Below are 23,420 nucleotides of genomic sequence, written 5' to 3'. Positions count from 1 at the left end.
TTCAACTCCAGTATTTGATCAATAATAGTTAATTATTTAAAGAAGTTGTTTTATGTTGGATGGTTTAAGGGCCAATTCACACTAGTTCGGTGACCAGCTTTTTTACGCACTGGAAAATGCAAGTCACCGCTAGGTCACACAAAAAGCAATTTGTTTTCTACGTATCCTAGTTACGCTGAATCACAGTTTGGAGCTGCGCTGCAGTGATCTAGGATAAAAAGTAGACATGCTGCATTTTATCGCAGCTCACCGGACAGGGTTGCATGTCACTGTACAGCAGCGCATTGCACCTTGCTGCTGTACAGTGACATGAAGCACTGTTGTGCACTTCTAATAAATTTATTTGGTGTGTGATGCGCTGAATTGCACAACAACACCGCTCCCCTACCCCACACACACACACTGCCGGCTCACTGCAGTTGGAACGGACTGCTGCTGGACATTAAACCACTGTGAATAGGTCCTAACCTTCTTTTCAAAAAGATTTATTTTTCTATATTTATACATTATACCTTATGAGTCTGTTTGTCTGTGTCTGTCTTTTACTGACTTATGACAAGCTACAATTACCTTGGTTAAACAGAAAAAAAAACTAAACATTTCTATGTCAGCAGACTGGCTGTGCTATGAATGATGAGGCTTATAGTCTATAAGAGCAGGAGCCTGTGTTAATGTATATTTGTTTTTTATACACTGATGCATACAAAGTCCTGTATGTTTTAATAGGCCTTCAATTTAAATTGAGGGACGTGAATTGTATTGTGATGACTTTTGTTTTTTGTTTTTTTTTTTAATTTGTCTTTTAGCTCCTTGAGGATCTCGATGAGCAGATGTACATCATAAGTTTACAAGAAGAGGCTCTACAACGAAAGTTGAATGGTATTTCACTTTAATTATTTAGAATGATCTATTTACTTTTTTTCTACTGTAGTCATTTAAGTGCTCCATCTTTCTGCTTACTTTTCTAAATTAGATCTTGGCAGACAGATATGGAAAATTATTTGCAAAATATATTATACTACTCTATTTTTTTTATACCTTCACAGGCTGCTGGATTTACCCTTTATTCTAAATAGAAATGCTCAGTTTTTGCTGGTAGATGTGTTGTTGGTGTTCAGCTATTATTACAGGACAGTGGAACATTTGCTCAGGTATAATGCATTCTAAGCATAAAGGTGTAAAAAAAAAAAAACCTTTGTGCTGTTCCCTTCACAGCTCCCTTCTAATACTTAGTAGAGCCTGATCCCGATCCAGCGCTGTGCACGAGAGCCTGGTCTCTCCCAAGTCTCTCCTCATTGGCTGAGATACTGCAGCGGGAGCCATTGGCTCTTACTGCTGTCAATCACAGCCAGTGAGGACCAACTGAGCCACAGTCTGTGTTTTGGGGGCACACACCAGGGGGGAGGGAACTGAAAAGAAGAGAATCGGGGATGCTCTGTGCAAAACCATTGCACAGAGCAGGCAAGTATGACATGTTTGTTGTTTAATCCCTATACGCCGAGCGTACACTAATATGCGGCCTCTCGGCATCTGGGCCTTGGCGTTGAGCGACCGCATATTTGAGTACCATTTGAAAATACATATGTGCTGAGAGCACGTGCCCTGCGCGCTCCCAGCACATATGTCCGTGACTCATGGAAAGGTTCTGATCTCCCCTTGCGATCTCCCCTTTTCCAATCATGTGACTGCCGTGACAGCGAATCACGGCAGTCACATGACCCTAAAAACCCGCCCCAGCTCCCAGCTTCTGCAACTTCTTAAAAGGCCAGGAGGCGCTGGCGCAAAAGGGGTTAAAAAAAAGAGCCTTTAATATCACTTTAACCACTTGCCCACCTGAGGATTTACCCCCTTCCTGACCAGGCCTCTTTTTGCTATACATCACTGCACTATTTCAACTGGTAATTGCGCGATCATGGAATGCTGTACCCAAACAAAATTTTATGTCCTTTTTTTTTCACACAAATAGAGCTTTCTTTTGGTGGTATTTGATCACCTATGTGCTTTTAATTTTCATGCTATAAACAATAAAAGACCAAAAATTTTGAATAAAAACACGATTATTTTTTTACTTTCGGCTATAAAAAAATATATAGTTAACTCAAAGCTAGTCATAAATTTAGGCCTAAATGTATTCTGCTACATGTCTTTGGTAAGTAAAATCCCAATAAGTGTATATTGATTGTGTGAAAGTTATAGTGTCTACATACTTTAATTTACGCCATTTTTTGCCATACAGCGCTGCACTAGTTTAACTGACAATTGCGTGGTCATGCAATACTGTACATAAATGAAATTTATGTCCTTTTTTTCACACAAGTAGAGCTTTCTTTTGGTGGTATTTGATCACCTGTGCACTTTTTATTTTTCATGCTATAAACAAAAAAACCAGAAGATTTTGAAAACAAAAAAAAGCTTTTCTCATTTCTGTCATAAAACATATCCAAAACAACTAATTTTTTTTTATAAATTTAGGCCAAAATTCTGCTACTTGTTTTTGGTAAAAAAAAAATCCCAATAAGTGTATATTGATTGCTTTGTGTGAAAGTTATAACGTCTACAAACTATGGTATAGGTAATGGAATTTACACAGCGTTTACTTTCTGACTGCCTATCAAATTTCGTGAGGTGCTAAAATACCAGGACAGTACAAATGCCCCCAAATGAGCCCTTTTTCGGAAAGTAGACACCATAAGCTATATGCTGAGAGGCATATTGAGTCCATGGAAGATTTTTTTCATTGACACACAATTTTTTTTTTTTTTTTTTTTTTACACCAAGTTGTCACTTAAATGATATATTTCTCGCACAAGCCATGGGTATATGTGGAATTACACCTCAAAATACATTCTGCAACTTCTACCGAGTATGGTGTTACCACATGTGTGAGACTTTTTGGGAGCCTAGCCACATACAGGAGCCTGAAATCCAATGATCACTTTGAAAGCCTGAAGATGCGTAACTTCCTCATTTCACTTCCTCATTTCACTTCCTCATTACCTACCACAGTTTCGGAGGTCTTGAAATGCCAGGATAGCACCAACCCCCCCCCCCAAAATGACCCCTTTTTGGAAAGTAGACACCCTAAGGAATTTTTAAAAGAGGCATGGTGACTATTTTGCGGATCTAATTTTTTCTCACAAGGTTTGAAATATAAAAAAAAGAAAAAATATGTTTTTGTTTTCTTCCTTCATTTTTCAAAAACTTGTGGCAACAAACGAGATCTGAAAAATACTCAGCATGCTTCTTATCAAATTCCTTGGGGTGTCTGCTTTCCAAAAATGGGTCATTTGGGGGGTTTGATGCTTTCCTGGCATTTCAGGGCCTCCGAAACTGTGATAGGTAGTCAGGAAGTGTAATGAGGAAATAAAGCCCTTTAAAAGCCTGAAGGTTTTTATTGGATTTTGGGATATTGTACTTGGCTAGACCGCCAAAACGTCTCTCACATGTGGCATCCCCATACACGGAAGAAGTAGCAGAATGTATTTTGTTAAGTAATTCCACATATTCCCATGGAATGACAATTTTGTGTAATAAATAAATATATATATATATATATATATATATATATATTTATTGTGAGATGTGAGATCTCGCTTCAAATGGTAGAGCTTTTCGTTTCAAAAGCACACAGCAACTCTCTTCTTTTTAAGGGCCTTTTTGCCCAATTTTATTTGAAAGAGAAAGTTCCATAAATCTTCCCACGCAGGGGTGTCCACATCAAACAAATGCAAATGATATTCAGCCTTCTGGCTTGTACACTGATTTCCGTCTGTCTCCTGCAGACTCTATCCAAAATGGCTTTCCCGCACGCAGCTAGCCAATAGCACAGAGCTTGTCTGGCTTCCACCTCTACTAGGTGAAACCCACCTGACTCCAAGGCAGAGACCTCCTATCTGCCAGGGTGGAGCCCAGAATTATGGCCTGGCCTCCACAAAAAGGCCTGCGCACACCTGTGCAATCAGCGCACTGGCTGCTCTCAAAACATGGACCCAGGATTGGAGATTTCATCCCTCCCAAATCTCTTAGAAATCTCCAGGCTACAGGTCCCAAAACAGGCTTTAAAAACCAAAGAGGAAACTGATAAACCAGTTTCCTCTGCATTATGAGAACTGCCGGGAGCCCCTCAGCCTGTATAGTCGAGAATCCTGGGTCACCACCGTGGCAGAATACCGCACTGCCACAATATATATATAATTTTTTTTTTTTGTCATTTTCCAAAAACTTGTGGTAAAAAAATAAATTCTTCTACTGACTAAACATGCCTCTCACCAAATGGTTTGGGGTGTCTACTTTCCAAAAAGGGGTCATTTTAGGGGTTAGAGTTATTTTATGTCCAGCATTAGAAGTTTATGCCACGCATCACTCACTCTTCTACCCACCTGAAGACCAAGCCTTTTCTGACACTTTTTGTTCACATGAAAAAAATCTGTATTTTTTGCTAGGAAATTACTTTCAACCCCCAAAAATTATATATATTAAAGCAGACGCCATAGTGAATAAATTGGTGGGTGCTGCAATTTTTTTTTCACATAGTACTCGTGCAGCGATTTATTTATTTTTTGATTTTTTTTTTTTTCTCAAATGCAAATTTTTTGGAAAGAATACACTTTTTTTTTTCTTTTAATGCACAAAAACACAGTATATTGGCCAATTATTTGGTAAGATATAAATGATAATGGTAAGCTGAGTAAATAGATGCCAAACATGCCCCGTGCAATGGCGACAAACTGCATACATTTTTAATATCCATAGGCAGCACTTTAAAAGCCTTTACAAGATACCATTTTAGATTTACAGAGGAGGTCCAGTGCAAGAATTACTGCCCTTGATCTGACGTTTGCTGCGATACCTCACATGTATGGTGCAACTGCTGTTTACATACTGGGACAGGGTCAACGCTTGAAAACGTGGGTACGCGCGCGGGGGAACAAGGGTGCTTTAATAAAAAAATTGATTTGTTTATTTTTACACTGTCCCTTTCATTTTTTTTTTTTCTTTTAATGCTATCATAGGGACGGCAAATATCCCCTATAACTTCAATGGGCATTGTCATATATTCTTTTTTGAGAAATCTGGGGTCTGTCAGACTCTAGATATCTTCTCTGCCCTTACATTATCTAATCTCACGAAGATCGGTGTGATCAGATGCTTTCCCAATTTACAAATGGCGCTGTTCATATCCTGCAAAACTGAAGTGATGAAATGCTCATAGCTTCAAATTTCTTAGACTATAGAAATGCTTGGCACCATTCCGATCTCCAGTCAGCTCTATTGTCATCTGGCAGAAACACCGGCTGCATTCTCAGGTTCCCCCAATGGCATGGGAATGCACGAGAAGGCCGTGGAAGGCAGCAAGGGAGGGAGGACATCTTCTCCCACTGCTTGTAAAAGCAATCCTGCAGCTAATTAGCCACTAGGATTGCTTTTACATGAAAGCTGGTCACCGGCTGAAAAAAATCCTGGTATAACCAATCAAAGTCCAGTGATATACCAGTACGTTGCTGGTCCTTGTTGGGTGTATATGCTATGTTCTATTTTTTTTTTTTTAGTATGCAGCCTGTGGTTCGAATGAAAAACGGGAAGAAATCTCTGCCAGAAAAAGTTTGAGGATTGGGCCACAGCACCTTTTGGATACAAAAGGGCCGTGATGTCTTCCTGGAATTTTAGGAAGAATCCACTTCATCCAGTTGCTTTGTAAATTACAAAAACGTTCTATATAGCCAATTGAAGTAAATAGACACCTTTTTGTACCAGTATCGAGCTTTCCAGTAAACTAAGTACGGCTTCATAATCTGGGCGTTGAAGTCCACCCCTCCCATGTTAAGGTTATAGTCGTGGACACAGAGGGGTTTCTCAACAACGCCAGATACCGTGTTAAAAAAAACATCCTGTTTGTCCTTCCACTTCACTGCGAGCAATTCATCATTCCTCAAGTAGGCTTTCTCACCTTTCTAAGTCAGGTATTTACTAGCCGTTGGGGGAAGCCCCAGCGATTAGGTTGCACGGTGCCACATGAGCCAATTCCAAGATTGTACAAATGTCTAGTGGCACGCTTGTATACAAATTGTCCACGTATAAGTGGTACCCCTTACAGAACAAACATGACACCAAGTCCCAAACTACCTTGCCACTGCTCCCCATGTAGTCTGGGCAGTTGGGGGGCTCTACTTTGCTGTCTCTTTCCTCATAAACCCTAAATATGTACGCATAGCCTGTGGCCCTCTCACAGAGCTTATATAATTTGACCCCATATCTGGCACGCTTGCTGGGGATGTACTGTTTGAATGCAAGGTGGCAAGTAAAGTGAACGAGGGACTCAACCACGCAGATGTTTTGGTGGGGCATTTACACATCTGCAAATTTCTCAGTGAGGTGGTTTGAGGGTTGTAGAGCCTGTCATGTTCAGGGTCACCCTGAGGATGACAGTGTGTTATCACTGAAATCAATGAAGCGCATTATCTTCTCATATCTATGCTTGGTCATGGCAGCAGAGAACACGGGCATATGATGAATCGGGTCTGTGGACCAATACGACCACAACTCATTCTTTTTTGTAATGCCCATGTTGAGGGTTAGGCACAAAAATGTTTTACATTTGGAAACCATAATGGGTTTCCATGCAAATGGTCTGGCAAGGTTTGAATTTGGTTTGTGGCAATATATTGTTGAGCATATAAATTGCTTTGGCTCACAATCAAATTGTACAAATCATCTGTGAAAAACGGCTCCATAAAATCAAGGGGAGTAGTTAAATTTGCTGTTTCCACCTGAATTCTGGGTGGGGCAGTGAATGGGGGAAGTGCGGGTGCTGCAGAATCTGTGGGCTGCCAATCAGAATTTGCAAGCACGTCTGGAAGGACACTATGGGCTCCGCGGTCCTGTGTGCGAATTCTTGGTGGCTGCGGGACAATACTTGTGCTCGCCACCACACCAGCTTGTACTGCACTTACAGGACTCGCTACGTCACCAAGTGATACTGCAGTGCTGGTATAAAAAAGACCAGGATGTACTAGGCTGCTGGTGCTCGCCAGTTCACCAAGAGGTAGTGCGCAACTAGTACTGGCACTCTGCTGCATATGAGACAAGTCATGTGATCCTAACACTTAAGCTTCATGGGGTTGGGCACCTGATTTTAACAGGGACCTCTTCTCCATCGTCCGAACTACCTGTCAGGGTGCAGTTGCTGTCTACAGGTTTGTATCCTGAGGCTGATTGTGTCAGGGAGTCTTCCCCTTCGCTCTCACCTGACATGCTCAGAATACTGTAGGCCTCTTCACTAGTGTACCTTTCGTTGGACATTTTACAGGTACCTAGTGCGACTCACTGGAAAAAGAGCACCTGATTGTCAGGGACTGTTTGAACCGCTACAAAAAAAATTTACCGGCAAGTGCTAATAGAGATGAGGCCTAATTCTGTGAACACTGCGGTTTTGTGTGCAATGTATTACAGGTGAGTGATCAGAAATTATACTGACACTGTGCTTCTTGTTGTGGGGATGGGGAGTGTTGGGGCTAAATGCTAGTGCTGGCAGCGATCCTACTAACACTGCGTTTTTTTTGGGGCACTGGTATAGTTTTGTTCGTGATCGATATATTGATCCATACAGACTCTCTACTAGTAATGATGGTGGTCAGCGACCTATAGCGTGAGTGCGATAGTGTGGGGGCAATCTAACGCTAGCTGACTCTAGCTGGAAGGGACACTAACTGACACTGACGTCGGTAGTGGCACTAATACAGTGATCACTGAAAAATACTGTACACTGACACTGTACTAATGGCACTGGCAGGGGGCAATAAAAGGTTTAAATGCGTCAATCAAGGGGTTAGAATGTCTCTATCTAACGTGTGTGGGTGCAGTGTGCTGCTTTTACTCACACGTGATGTCTTTCTTCTCTCTCTGAAACAAAATGGTCCCAGGGAGAGAAGAACCAGCTAGATCTTGTGCCTGTATTTACAAATACAGGCACAGCTCTGCATCTCCATTTGCTGTAGGAGATCGACAGAGTCCTGGCCAAAATCACTGGCTGAAACCTGCTGACATACACCTCCTACAACGAATTACAGTGGGGGGATGCGCGGTCTAAATCTGGAGGAGCAAAGTGACGTATGGGTACATCGCTTTGCCTGCAGCTACCTCCCGTCTGCAGTACATTGCGGGCGGGAAGCGGTTAAGGTGTATCTAAACCCAAGGACAAAAATGTAGCATATTGTAGCGTACAAGTCCTTAGGTGTTGTGGCTACATTAGTTTTCATTTTTCAGGCTTGTTTCCTTTTATTTTCCCCTGATCCTGCTAATAACACACTTCCTGTGCCTGAGTGGCTACGCTCACTCCACTGTGTCTATGGAGGTAGTCATGGTTGTCACCCAGACTAGACAATTAAACATTTCTTCCTCTCTATCTCCTATACATGATGGTTTGGGGATTGGTAGTTTACAGAAGTAAGATAACATTTATTTGTGATTTTTTTTTTGTCTGCTCAAAGAAAGTCATAAAGACACTGCATGAGGGACACGTATTCTTGAATCCGTAAACCTTCCGCTTACACTGACACTAGCAAACAAAAAAATGTTAGTTAGACTCTGCATAACTCCGCCCCCCAACAGTTGTTTTTGCTAATATTCTAGGGAAAAAGTCTTGACTATAATTTTGCTACCACAAGGGATGATCCTCAGTGTCATCTCATTGGCCAATGCAATTTTTCATATATTGGTTTGACCCTTTTTTTTTTTTTTTTTTATTAAGACTTGTTTCAGGTGTTGGTTTCTTCTGATATTCTCTTGTAAAATTATCTCCATATCTGTTAGACTATCCAGAAGCTGTCGCTCACCTCTCAGTTGGAATGCTTTTGGACATACTGTCTGCTTAAGAATTCTTGTGTTCCTCAATTGACAATAAAGAAAATAAGATTTTTGTAGCTGCCATAAAATTTTTTATTTGAAGCTCACTGAGTGACGCAGGTCTCTCTGTGGTGTTGGCTCTTTGTACTGCTTTTTCACGACTGAAAACATGGTGATTGGAGGCAGGATTATAAAGGACCTAGTTTCAATCTCCTGCAGGCAGCATTATAATTCCACTGAATTTCTAACAATCCTGTGTCCCTCAATAGACTTCAAGATAAAGATTTTACGGTAAGTGCAAATATCTTTTTTTTTCCATGTACTTGCTAAAAATGTTCTTAGACATAAAAATTATAAAAATGAACAATATTGCCGCCACTACATCTAAGAACTGGTAAGAGGCAATATACTAACCACTTGCCCTCCGGAAGATTTACCCCCTTCCTGACCAGGCCATTGTTTACTATTTAGTGCTGCGCTATTTCATAATTGTGTGGTCATCCAATGCTGTACTTGGGTATAAAATTTATGTCCTTTTTCCCACGAATAGAGCTTTCTTTTGGTGGTATTTGATTACTTCTGGGTTTTTTATTTTTTTGTGCTATAAACAAACAGAGACAAACTTTTGTTGGCAGTTTATGCCCAGCATTAGAAGCTTATGCCACACATCACTCACTCTTCTAACCACTTGAAGACCAAGTCTCTTCTGACACTTTGTTCACATGGAAAAAAAATCAGTATTTTTTGCTAGAAAATTATTGAACCCTCAAACATATATTTTTTAAAGCAGACACCCTAGAGAATAAAAAGGTGGGTGTTGCAATTTTTTATGTACTTTTTTTTATTTTTCAAACGCAAATGTTTTTTAAAAAATACATTTTTTTGAATTTTAATGGACAAAAACACAATATATTAACCAGTTGTTTGGTAATGTATAAAAGATGATGGTATGCCGAGTAAATAGATACCAAACATGACGTGCTTTAAAACTGCGTATGCCCCATAGAATTGCGACAAACTACATACATTTTAAATATCCGTAGGCGATACTTTAAAAGCCTTTACAAGCTACCATTTTAGATTTACACAGGAGGTCTAGTGTTAGAATTACTGCCTTCAATCTGCCATTTGTGGCGATAACTCACATACATGGTGCGACTGCTGATTACATACCGATGTGGGGCCGTCGCTTGTGTATGCAGTTGTGTGCCGGTTTTTTTTTTTTTTTTAACACTGTCCCTTATGGTTTTTTTTTTTTTTTTACTTTCATTGTTATCACAGGGAATGTAAATATCCCCTGTGATAACAATAGGCAGCGACAAGTATTTTTTTCTGAGAAATCTTGGGTCAATTAGACTCTAGATATCTCTTCTGCCCTTAAATAATCTATTCCCACCAAAATCAGTGTGGTCAGATGCAGGGGGGGCGTTTTGGGGTATATATGTTCTCTTTTTTTTTTTTCTAGAAGAGTACCGCCCTGCCTGTGGGCTGAACGGGAAAAAAAAAAAAGATTTCCCTATTCACATTGATCGATGTGGATGAAGAAATCTCTGCCCAAAAATTTTTTTTTAAATATATGCCGAAGCATGGGAGTGATCCACCCACTGACCACCCCAGGGCTTGTATGCTTTTTTTAACTGCGAATGAAAAAATACTCGTCCAACAGCGCTGCACACACAGTGACGTATGTTCTGAGAGCAAGACCCTGGTGCTGTCAGAGTAAACAGATCGGTGCTGCAGCTGAATAGCATTCCTGCAAAGAAAACCGCAAATAATAAAACCATAACAATAAAAAAGTAACAAAACAACTATTTAATTCAAATCTGTGCCAAAAAAAATTATAAAATATATATGCCGAAGCATAGGAGTGAACCACCCACTGGCTACCCCAGTCCCCCATGTTTGGGCATATGTTTTTGTTTTTTTTAACACTGGATGAAATATCTCAGTCAGCAGCGCTGCACACACTTGCATACATTCTGAGAGCAAGACCCTGTTGCTGTCAGACCAAACCGATCGGTGCTGCAGCTGAATGGCATTCCTGCAAAGAAAACAGCAATGGTTAATAATAAAACCGTTACAATAAAGTACCTCAATAAAATGACTATTTTTGTTTTTTGTTTTCCTTTTTTTTATTTTTAAACGGTAACCTCCACATGCTAGGGTCTCTCAGAATGTGATAGCCAGTTTTCTGACTACCTAACATCTTTCGAGACCCTGTGTATATGTTCCCTAGACTGTGCCATGCTGTTGTACCCTATGTTAATACTCCGCTAGTGTGTGGTAGCGCTGGAAGCAGTCCTTGAGGCAGAGACCAGGTTGGCCAACACAGGAAGGAAAAAAAAAAATGCGGGTGTCACGCCTAATTCAGTGTCTGCTACAGACACTAAATCTTTTCTGGGGTGACTGTTGGATTAGGGTACCTGGAATGACATTAGGAAAATGTCTCTCATGCTGCCGGCTCACTGCATCTGGGTTGGGGGTTTCGGCCACAGCACCTTCTGGATACCAAAGGGCCGTGACGATCTCTTCCTGGAATTTTATCAAGGATCCACTTCATCCAGTTGCTTTGTAAAGCACAAAAATGTTGTACAGAACCAATTGAAAGAAATATACAGACACTATTTTGCACCAGCGGCTTCGTCATCTGTTCATTGAAGTCCACCCCTTCCATGTTAAATTTATAGTCATGGACACAGAAGGGCTTATCAACAACATCAGCTGCCGTGGAAATTTGGATGGAAGACAGGACGAAAACATCTACTTCACTGCGAGCAATTCATCATGTTTCAAGCAGGCTTTCTCCCCCTTTCTAAGATGGGTATTTGCAAACCATTGAGGGAAGCTCCGGCAATTAGGTTGCACGGTGCCACATGCACCAGTTCCTAGATTGTACAAATGTCTAAATAGTGGCATGCTTGTATAAAAATTGTTCACGTATAAGTGGTACCCCATATGGAAAAAGGGTGACACCAAGTCCCAAACTATCTTGCCATGTAGTCTGGGCATCTGGAGGGCTCCAAGTGAGTATCTTTTCCCTCGTAAATCCAAAAATTACATGTATAGCCTATAAATGTAAATACGGTATCTCCTCAAAACAACCCAATAAACTACACGATTCTAGATAGAAAAAACTTTCAACCCTTGAAAGCACTAATCATAAAGAATTCCTAAAAGAATCATCAAACCCACCCACTGGTGCAAAACCTCCTACCCAAAAACATCAATATATACCCTCAAAGTAATAAGTGTCCAAAAACATATAGTCACACAAAATTCTAATTAAATAAGTGTCCAGTGTCTCAGCAATCCAAAGCGATGAAAATAATTATATAAATCCCACTTGAAATCAATTCTTTATAGTGTTGTAATCCTCAAAACAGCTTCCACGGAAAACCTAAAAAAAAAAACTCAACATAGTGCATTAACTTAATAACTCTGAAAAAAACATGTGTGCAAACGCAAAAAATAGTGCAAAAACGTGAGAAGAAAAAAAACCAACACTTGTGCCAAATTAGTGATGTGCTTCACTCAGTGCAAACCACTCCAATGGTGTATCACTTCTACTACATAAGGCATATATACCCTTACCAAAGATAAGAGAAAAACCGCTGTGGGATATCATATGAAGGAATCAGCAAACCGCTCAGTCTCCTTGCCTCCACTCCTGAAGTGTATCATTACAATATCATCCCCTCATGGTACCATAAGCCCGTTATGATACATGTATAGCCTGTTGCCCTCTCCCAGGTCTTATCCATTTTTACCCCATATTTGGCACGCTTGCTGGGGGAGAAATAGTTTGAATGCAAGGCGGCCAGAAAAATTAATGAGGGACTCATCAACGCAGGTGTTTTGCTAGGGGGTATACACATCTGCAAATTTCTGGTTAAGTTGATTTATGAGGGGCCGAATTTTGTGGACCTGGTCAAATTCAGGGTTACCAAGAGGATGCCAGAGTGTATTGTCATTGACATGCATAAATCGCATTAAATTCTCATATCTATGACTGGCCATGGCAGCAGAAAACAGGGGCATATGATGAATCTGTGGATCAATACAACCGCAGTTAATTTTTTTTTAAGTAATGCCCATGTTGAGGGTTAGGCCCCAAAAAAGGTAAATTCGGAAACTGTAATAGGTTTCCATGGAAATGGTCTGGCAAGGTTTGAACTTGGGTTGGCAGCGATAAATTGTTGTGCGTATAAATTGCTTTGATCCACAACCAATCCATACGTGCAGAATTTGTATGCTGCCAATCAGGATTTGCAAGCGCATTCAAAAGGACACTATGGGGTTTATTTACTAAAGGTGGAGAGTGCAAAATCAGACTCACTAAAGCATAGAAACCAATCAGCTTCCAGGTTTCATTGCCAAAGCTTCATTGAACAAGCTGAGGTTAGAAGCTGATCCTGTAGACTTCTTCACTAGAGTACCTTTCCGTTGACATTTTGGCCACTAAAGTTATAGGTACCCAGTGCGACTCCCAGGATAAAGAGAACCTGGCTGTCAGGGACTGCTTGAACTGCTACAAAATACATACCTGCTAGTTCTAGCAGAGATCAAGCCTGATCTTGCTAACCCTGCAGTTTTGTGTGCTGGGAGGGACGCTAACGCTATCTGAAGTTGCCTGTGACACTAGTGCAGTGATCAGTAAAAAAAAAAAAAAAAAAGAATATGTACACTGTAAAAATTACACTGTTGACAGGGCAGTGAAAGGGTTAACTGGGGGGGGGGGGGGTGTGTGATCAGGGGTTAAATGTGACCTAGCTGTGCTTTTACTGTGTCAGTGTGCTGTATTTACTCACGTGGACCTACTTCCGTCTCTCTCTGGAACGGAATGTGCTCCATGATGAGATTGCATCATTTTCTGTGTCCGTGTAATGTCAACACAGGCACGGGCTGAGCTCTGATTGGGTACAGCCGATCATCAGGTCCAGGGCCAACATCACTGCTGTTCTGAATCACAGCACCAGCAGGTGCACGCGCTCCCAGCCCTTGAACACGGCAGGAGTGTGGATCATTGATATATACATCATTTTGCGCAGGGAGTCCGCCCTGTAGTAGTAAAACCACTATAGGCCAGATGTTAACTGGTTAAATGTGTGTTCTTGGGTTTAAGTGTTTTTATATAGTATTTGTAAAAGCGATCATCTCTTTGCACACCCTTGCAAAATCAAGTTTGTCATAAATGTGCAATAGTAATAAATGTAATGCCTCAAGGAAAAGCATAGCGAGAGTAGCCTGGGTACTTCGTGTACATTAAAGTTTTTATGTGTAAAGAGAACTTTACCTTTTGAATCGTATTCATAATTCTATTTGGGCCTATTCACATCTTTCATATTATCATGTTATGCTGCAGCCTGTGAGTGTACAGCAACCTGTCAGGCTGCTTGTACACTCAGACTGCAATGCCAGCCAGCCCTAGTGTCCCTGATCACTACCCCAGTGTAATAATAAATAATGCATCCAACCCCTGTCACCTGTCCCAGTGCTAACAAAAACTCCGCTATACCCCATACCAATGTCCTGATCACCACCATACCCTATACCAGCATTCTGATCACCCCGTATGTCAAACCAGTGTCTGAATCACCACTATATACCATACCAACGTCCTGATCACCGCTGTACCCCATACCAGCATCCTGATCAACACCATACCCGGGTTCTGATCACCACCATAGCTCATGCCAATGTCCTGATCACCGCCATACCTCATACCAACATCCTGATCACTGCCATATGTCATACCAGCATCCGTCATTTTAGGGTATACAGTTGTGCTCAAAAGTTTACATGCCCTGGCAGAAATTTTGAAATGTTGGCATTGATCCAGTAATCCCACGGTCATTAAACCAGGTTTTGGTGCTTTTGGCAGTGTGGGCAGGTGCCAAGTCCTGCTGTAAAATGATGTTAGCATCCCCATAAAGCTCGTCTTTGGAAGGAAGCATGAAGTGCTCCAAAATCTCCTGGTAGATGGCTGCGTTGACCCTGGACTTAATGAAGCACAGTGGACCAACACCAGCAGATGACATGGCTCCCCAAATCAACACAGACTGTGGAAACTTCACACTGGACTTCAAGCATCTTGCAGTGTGTGCCTCTCCATTCTTCCTCCATACTCTGGATCCTTGGTTTTCAAATGAGATGCAAAAAGTTGCACTCATCAGAAAAGAGGACTCTGGACCACTGAGCAACAGACCAGGTCTGTTTTTCTTTATCACAGGTAAGACTCTTCTGACGTTGTTTGTTGTTCAGGAGCTGCTTGACAAGAGGAATACGACATTTGAAGCCCATGTCCAGGATCTGTCTGTGTGTGGTGGCTCTTGACTCCAGCCTCAGTCCCCTCTTTGTGAAAGTCCCCAACACTTTTGAATGTCCTTTTCCTGACAATCCTCTCCAGGCTGCGGTCATCCCTGCTGCTTGTGCACCTTTTTCTTCCACACTTTTCCCTTCCACATAACTTTCTATTAATGTGTTTTGATACAGTACTTTGGGAACATCCAACTTCTTTTGCAATTACCTTTTGAGGCTTTCCCTCCTTATGGAGGGTGTCAATGATGAATTTCTGCATAACTGTCAGGTCAGCAGTCTTTCCCATGATTGTGATTCCTACTGAACCAGGCTGAGAGACCATTTAAAGGCTCAGGAACCCTTTGCAAGTATTATGGCTTAATTAGCTGATTAGAGTGGGACACATTGAGCCTAGAATATTGCACCTTTTCACAATATTCTAATTTTCTGAGATTGTGGATTTGGGGTTGTCATGAGCTGTAAGCCATAATCATCACAATTCTGACAAATCACGGCTTGAACTATCTTGCTTTCATGTAATGAGTCTATCTCATATATTAGTTTCACCTTTTAAGTTGCACTAGTGAAATAAATTAACTTTTGCACGATATTCAAATTTTTGGAGTTTCACCTGTATATAGTGGCATCTGGGCAGTAAAATGACCTTACACCCAGGTTCAATTTTAAAGGATCTTTTATGGCGTGGCCAAGCTGGGCATGTGCGTGGACGCACTGCATGGAGCTCCCACTACTGATCCTGTCTACGATTCTGTCACTGGCCTTCCTTCCCGATTCTGCTTACTTGCTACGACAGCCTGCACCCTAGAGACCTACCCGGTGTGTCTCCCCTTCACTTAACATTGGACATGACCAGGAAAACCCGTGAGGAGGGGCCGCTGCCGAGAACCAAAATAGCTTTCAAGCCCCTCTGCCACAACAAATGCCATGCAGCCCAACAGATAAGCACAAAGAGGCAATGGGTAAATAGGGCAAGCCCACCCTGTGGGGAAAGCACACTAGTGGGACAAAAGCAAAAAAGCAATCAGGCCCGTCAGATGCTCAGGAGGATCTGGAAGCTGCACTCGATGCAGCGCAGGCCTTGCCATTGCCATGTTTGGATCAGCCCTAGATGGATCTTGAGGCAGACGCAGAGTGAGATATCCCTGGGGGCTCTGCTCATGATGACTCGAGGGAGGATGCCTCACAGCCCACACTAGACACAATTCTGTTCACACCTGCACCACCTCTGTTCATATTGTGCAAGACCAGTTGGAAGGCCAGAAAATAGATGTCTATCTGCTGCGACAAGATCTTCAAAAGATTTGAGAGTGTACTACGGCTGTGGAAAGTCAGGTTAGCAACCTGGAAGACAAATTGCCTTCATTACTTGCAGAATCCCAGGCCACCTTTCAACTGGCCAGAGCTAATAATTTTGCGCAATGAGGATTTTGAAAACCGGATGCGTTGTAATAATGTCAGAATTGTGGGCTGCAGGAGCTTGTGGAAGGTAAAGATCCTACTGAATTTATGGAGCAGTGGCTACTGCAGTTATTTGGCAAGGACGCTTTTACATCTCTTTTGGCGGTGGAGAGCGCACACAGAACCCTGTCTCGCCCTTTGCCACCAGGAGCTTCTCTACGACCTTTTTTAGCTAGACTACTGAACTACAGAGATTGGGAGATCTTGTGTCTTGCTAGAGAGCGACAAGATATTCTTTACAATGGGGCGAAGGTATCCTTCTACCCCGACTACTTGGCAGATGTTCAGAAACATTCTCTGAAGTTAAAAAGAGGCTACAGCGTCTTCAACTCTCTTATGCCATGCAATATCCAGCTGGATTGAGAGTAAAGGGACTTTTAAAATAAATAAAGATCCCCTATCTAATTGGGGTCTGTTAGCAGTGTTTTTCAGAGTTTTGTGCCACTTGAGAGATTGTCCACCTACCTATTGGGACAGGAAGTAGAGAGTTTAAAATACCAATACTACCTTAGCTTTTTTAAAATGAGCAACCTGGGGGTTTAATGTGCTGTAATCTGTGGTTTGAATTGTATTTAGCTTTGATTTTCAATATGACATGTTTATATTTGGTGGCTGAAGTTGCTGATTTTTATATACAGTGGTTCTTCACCCCAAAGTACTTTTATTTTTTTCTAAATTCTAGCACACCTGGGTTTCAAGCATGAGGCTGGAAATACATCTTTTGCAGTGTGTGCATTTTTTACTGATGTGGTTTGTAATGTGCTTGGGAAATTCTTATCAATGCCTAGAATAGCATGGCATTATGCACATGCCATTACAAGTGCATTGCAGCACTTGTTAAAGTTTTTTAAAATGCTTATTGATTTCAGTGGAAAACACATCTGGTGGAAAAAAAAAAAGTACAAAAAATGCAATAGTTTTTTTTTTTTTTCCAGTCTTGGTGTCTATTCACACCCTAACACTGTGCACTGCAATTCATGTGTAGGGGCGTGTGTTGTCTTAGGCACCCATTGATTTTGAATGGGATATATACAAACTTCAACGTGTCAAAAAATTGGTCTTGCACAATTTTTTTTCCTCCATACATATGAACCATATTTATCTGTAGATGTGCTCTGGAGTAAAATTGACTTTGAATGTGAACACACAGGTGCAGGGTGCTATATTGTAGTAAAATAATGCTAGTCATAAACCCACTGCCATGCCAGATATTCCTAGCACGAGGAGTGTTCAGTCTGGATAACCTCAGGAAACAAAAACAAGAGTGTGATGACAAGTCCTGTTCTTGTGATATCATCTACGTAACTTGTCCTTTCACCAGCAAAAAACATTTAATTCAGAAGGTTAAAGTCAAGGGAACTAATGGTGTTCTGTACGGAAGAGCTTTCATCACTGTGAAACAGGTGAATTGAAGTAGAAAGCGGAAGAAACCAAGCGCTTCATTGCAATGATTATCCACTTTCCAAGCCTTGCTGTGTGAGTGGCATAGAGCAGCAAAGATGGATTTTCAGCCATCCACTCTGTATCAGATTGTCCACTGATGCAGTCACAGTCCTGCATTCTTCAATGCGGAAACCAGTTTTTGCTGAGTTGAACAGTATTGACTGAGTATTAAATCTGCCTCTCTGCCGATGTAATTGATGTTTTAGCTTCTCATTAATTAGCAGAATGGTGTAAGGCATTATTTGCTAGACTCGTTAACCACAAATGAATTTTTGGACTTACACTTTTTGTAGACTAATTCATATCTTGAAATCACACCAATATTTTTTTTTTTTTTTTTGCTGCACGGACTTGCTCAAAAAAGCAGATCCCATCCAAATCACTAATACCTTATACTGTATAAACTTTATTGTAAATGCTGCTTTTAGTTTAGCGTGTGTGTGTAGTATATTCCTCTTACACCTGTATCCTTAGCAAGCTTCTCTCAAAATTTAAGTTAAGTTTTCAGAAAAAAAATAAAAGATGAACTATCATTGTATTAACCCCCCCCCCCCCCCCGCACTTACCACCGTTGGTGATCAGGTGTTAGTGCCCACTGTCTAGGGATTAGAAATCCCTGTTCTTCTCCCTCTAATCTGTTCTGGAAGCACTGCAGAGAAAAGAGGGCGAAGAATTATAAACATTTGTATTTTTTTTTTTCACTTTAACCACTTCAGCTCTCGCATCTCTCGACCCCCTATGGACCAGAACAGTTTATATTTCTGCTATGTTTTTGTTTAGTCCTCAGTAAGTTTGACACTAAAATAACAAACATGTCATACTTGCCTGCTCTGTGCAGTGGTTTTGCACAGAACAGCCCGGATCTTCCTCTTCTCGGATCCACGCCAGCGCTCCTGGCCCTTCCCTCCTGTTGGGTGCCCCCATAGCAAGCAGTTTGCTGTGGGGGCACCCAAGCAGGCGTATTCCTGAGCCACAGCTCTACGTGTTCATTCACACACAGAGATGCGGCTCTGCTCTGCCCCCTCCCTCTCCTGATTGGCTCCCGCTGCTGCCTCAGTCAATCAGGAGTGTGAGTCTCTGAAGAACCTAGGCTCTCGTGGACATCACTGGATCGGGATGGGACTCAGGTAAGTGTTAGAGGGGTTGCTACACACAGAAGGTTTTTTACCTTCATGCATACGATGCATGAAGGTAAAAAAAATCTGGAGCCTTTAGAACCACTTTAAACACAAATGATTTTTTTAGACCCATACAACGTTTTCTTTTGGTGAAATTATCTTGCAAATATGACATTATTGTAATTTTTTAAACAAAAAAAAACTTTTTAAAATATATTACTCTGCATAAAAAGTAAAAATTTTGTTTTGAAAATCAATTTAAAAATGACTTATTTTTTTTCTTAATATGGTGCACATTCTCAATTTAAACATTTGATTTGCTGTTTTCTATTGTGAATAAAATATGGGTTTGAGATTTGCAAATCATTGCATTTTGTTTTTATGTAAATTTTAAAGTGTCCCAAGTTTTTTGTAATTGGGTTTTATTAATGGTTAGAAAAGAATAAATAAACATAGGAAAAGAGTAGCCAGGGGAAGAGGGTGAAGAATAAGTTATTACACACACTCAAAAAAACTTCATGGAAGTACATGGGGCATGTGTAGTACATCCTTCTCTCTTGCATTTGTCAGTAGCTGCTGTCAAAAAGTACCTTTCTGGCTCAGTAAACACTGTTTACATGCAAGATAGAGCAATACAAAGTAACATTCTCATTTTTGTATTTACTCTGTTCCATTCGTCTGCAGATCAAAGCAATGAGTTTCAATCTGCAAATGTCAGAACTTTTCTTCCTTAAAGCAGAACTTCACCCAAGAGGAGAAGTTTTTTGCTTTTTGTCCCTCTTGCCGCCTAGGCGATCGGAGCAGAATTCCACCCCCTTCCTTCCCTATAGCCTCCTGGATCACATCACAGGTCCCAGGAGACTGCCAGACCATTCACAGTGAGCAGCTGGCTGTGAAGCCGCAAGGACTTACAGCCTGCTGCCCACAGTTAATATGCCTGCTCCAGGGACCTGAAGATTGGCTAAGAGCTGGGTCGGGTGAGGATGAGGTGAAGATGATGTGCAAAGTACAGCAGCCGGGCAGACTTCACTGCAGTTTGATGAAAATTTGTTATGGGTTACTTGTGCGTTTCTTAGTTGTACATGTTATGATGTGTGACTGGCCTGGTGAACCCAGTTTGAAATGTGCTGGTAAATGAGATATAATTTCTTGAAGTTAGAAGAGAGACCAGTTGCTTCTGTTGAAAATCCAATTTGGCTTTCATAACAAGAATGGCAAACTTTGGTTTCTGACCGTCGGACGGTGCAGGTTCCCTGTGGAATGTCTAGACTTCCTGAATATCATTTTATATGTATGAGAAATTAGCTTCTCAAGAAGGTATATGTGCAGTAATCACCCTTAATCCAATTTTCTCACTACAAAGCTATAAGGTCTCTAAGCTTGCATATTAGCACTTTGTTCTGAATCCGCTGAAGGATTAGTGTCTGTCTCTTACTTGGTGCTCAGGAAAGCTCGCCAGTCCCTTTATCAGCAGACGTATTAATCAAAGGAACATGCTGCTATCATTCTGGCACTCGCATGCTAATGGGAAAAGATACATGAGCTGCTGAAGTTTCTTTCACTTCCCTGTCATTTTGCTCTAGTACGTAAGTAAATCCTAATTATGTAGTTTATGTATAGAGGAGTATATGTAGTTTTTGTGAAGGGGTCAGTCAACCTCAAAACTGATATTTTGGTTTGTGAGAGTAGATGGAGTTTTAGACCACCTGCACCTTTTCATGTACCTTTTTGGGATTCTACACACCTGCTGTGGTCATATGAGGATCTCTCTGTGATTTCCTGTTGCATTTTTCTATTTCATTACATTATAAAGAATTTTCTATTTACATTATAAAGAATGCAGAAAGAGGGTGCTTAGATAAGGAAAGATAGGAGGGAACGCTCAAACTTCCAGTTAGACAAGAAAAGAGTCAGAAATTACAACAGTGAGCTCTCACTGTTGGAATAACTAAAGCATACAAGATGCCAGTGGCTGAAGAAAAATATGCTTTTGGGTGGACTGATTGTTATATAAAAACATTCTGCAAGGATCTTGACAAGAAATATTTCACTTCCCTGTAGGTTTGTGTATCTCATTGAGTTTCCAGTCTTCCCTTCCTGCTCTGGCCACTATGAACAGACCTGGCTCTTGCTATTAAATTCTCCATTTAAAGTACATCATAGGGACTTCTTTGTCTGAATTTGTAATAGATGTTTATGGGGATGAGCTAAAACAGCATTTGTGGAGATTTTGCCACAAGAGATCCCAGAGAGAAAACCATATAAGGGTTATTCATCCCACTTGGATCCATAGTTGGATCAAGATGTTATCAGGCCTGTTATTTGCAAGCAGTGAGCAGTTTTAGCATTGCTGGCAACATTTGATGTGGCAATAGAAATTGTTGCTGCATGATTGTACTTGTAAGTCTCTTTCTTTCTTCTTCACATAAAAGAATTCAGAGACTGTTGGGTGACTGTTGCCTACAAAAATATTTGGCAGTCTGAAAAACGGGCAAGCCCTCCTATTCCCAGCATGTCTCATGTTTTTGCTGGTGTCCAAAGAGAATGGATATATTTTTTCCTTCTTTGCATCTCAGACACATGCAGACCAGTCCCACTGCCCTGTTTGCCTCTAGCTCATGGTCCACTAATTGTTCTGGTGCTACCTGTGGTGCATTCCTTGAAGAGCCTGACACTGACGGCTTGGAATTTTTCCCTGTTGAGCGTGGCTCTTGTCTTTATCATGGGAGGATTTCACCACAATCATGCAGGATTTTATATGCCAAATTGCAACATTGATTGCTGTGAGTCTAACCACAGGGGCCATAAGCTTGCACTTATTCCCTTGCAGAAGCCTCATCTGAAGACCAGGTTGTCCCTGTCTTGGTTGCTTAGGAACCCTCCTCTGCAGTTAAGGAAGTCCTTTCTTACAATATCTTGAAAAATCCTCATGGTAGATACCAGCCTCCACGATGCAAAGAAGGTTCTGGTTGGCCACGTATCTGGTTAAAATCACCTTTAATAAAGCTATGATTAAACTCATATTGACTCAAGGAAGAGATATTACAACAAGCCTGGAGAATGGGAGTACTCGAATTTAATGGATCCTCTGTTCACCTACTCACTGATATTCATTAAAAAAATTTGCTGATGCGCAAGTCCCTAAAGCCTCTACTAGACTGAATCCTGGAGCTGGGGATGACATACCAATGGGGTCACCTAATAGTGCGTAAGGGAAACTGGACTTTTCCAGTACGCCAGCCATCAGATCTGCCAGCACTATTTGCCTTCGCCAAAAAGGATCCCCTTCCAGTTCCTAACTGGCTCACTATTAATCCCACTCTGGACCCTCCTGAGCAAACACTCCAGGGCAAGCCGTAAAGAGTTCGTACAAACCGCAGATCCAGAAGAAACTGACAGCAAGCTACACACCAGGACGACCACCGCTGATAACCCTGGGGCTAATTGATAAAGCCTCCATCTTGTGGACCTTCTTTTTTTGATAGCATGCAATATGCACTATTATGCTTTGTGACATTGCCTATATACGGTCTTGCACCTGGGGGACCTATGGCCTTGTGATGGCTATTCTCGCAGGTCAGTTCCCCCCTAGTGCGATCCCAAGAATACAACCCACGCAGAGAGACCTCCCAGGAATAATACTAAGGAGATGCTAAAATGCAATCCACTGAAGGTGCCTGATTCTGACCATTACGCTCTCTTGCAGGATGGAGATCTTGTAGAGTGCTCTGACACTGTCGTTTCTAGTACTTCTGTGGGTGCGGATGGGGGGCCCCCTTGGGTTCGGGGCTTGACTTCCAACTGTGCCTTACCGCTTCCCCCTGTAGCCACTCTCTGCCTGAGTGGCAATAGAACCGCTCATTCGACCTCTAACCTATAGGGCTCTCCCTTCTATCTACTCTCTCTTTTTTTCTTTTTACTTGACGTCTCTTTCCTTGCCACTTCTCTCCTTTCTTCTCAGTTTTTTCTCACCTTCCCCTACCTTTCCTCACCTATTCCTCTCCTTCTCCCCCCCCCCCCCTTCTTTTTTTTTTTTTTTTTTCCCGATGTCTCTCTCTCCTTCCCACTACCCATCCTTCTAATTGCATACCCTCCCCACGTTTGAGGTTGTGTTACAAGTTTATTCAAGCTCCGTAGTCTATGGCTGTGACATTTGTTTCATGGAACATCAAGGGATTAACTTCCCCAGAGAAACGAACTAGCTAATTCATTGAACTCTGGGGACTGAGGGCTCAGGTAGTC

At 41.5% G+C, this 23,420-nt stretch overlaps 1 protein-coding gene across 1 annotated transcript in view; it reads left to right on the top strand.

The window, feature by feature from the left end:
- LMBR1 (limb development membrane protein 1) overlaps positions 1 to 23,420 on the top strand; it is a 184,573-nt gene that overhangs the window by 112,953 nt on the left and 48,200 nt on the right. The window contains exon 9 of the mRNA XM_089693439.1: positions 807 to 879. Coding sequence (XP_089549565.1) covers positions 807 to 879 — 73 coding nt within the window. The remainder of the gene's footprint in view (positions 1 to 806; positions 880 to 23,420) is intronic.

Source organism: Staurois parvus, unplaced genomic scaffold, assembly GCF_062004578.1.
Source record: "Staurois parvus isolate SC_StPar_1 unplaced genomic scaffold, SC_StPar_1.0 ptg000005l, whole genome shotgun sequence".
Lineage (NCBI taxonomy): Eukaryota > Metazoa > Chordata > Amphibia > Anura > Ranidae > Staurois > Staurois parvus.
The sequence above is the reverse complement of the archived record's forward strand: the minus strand, read 5'-3'. Positions and strand labels throughout refer to the sequence as shown.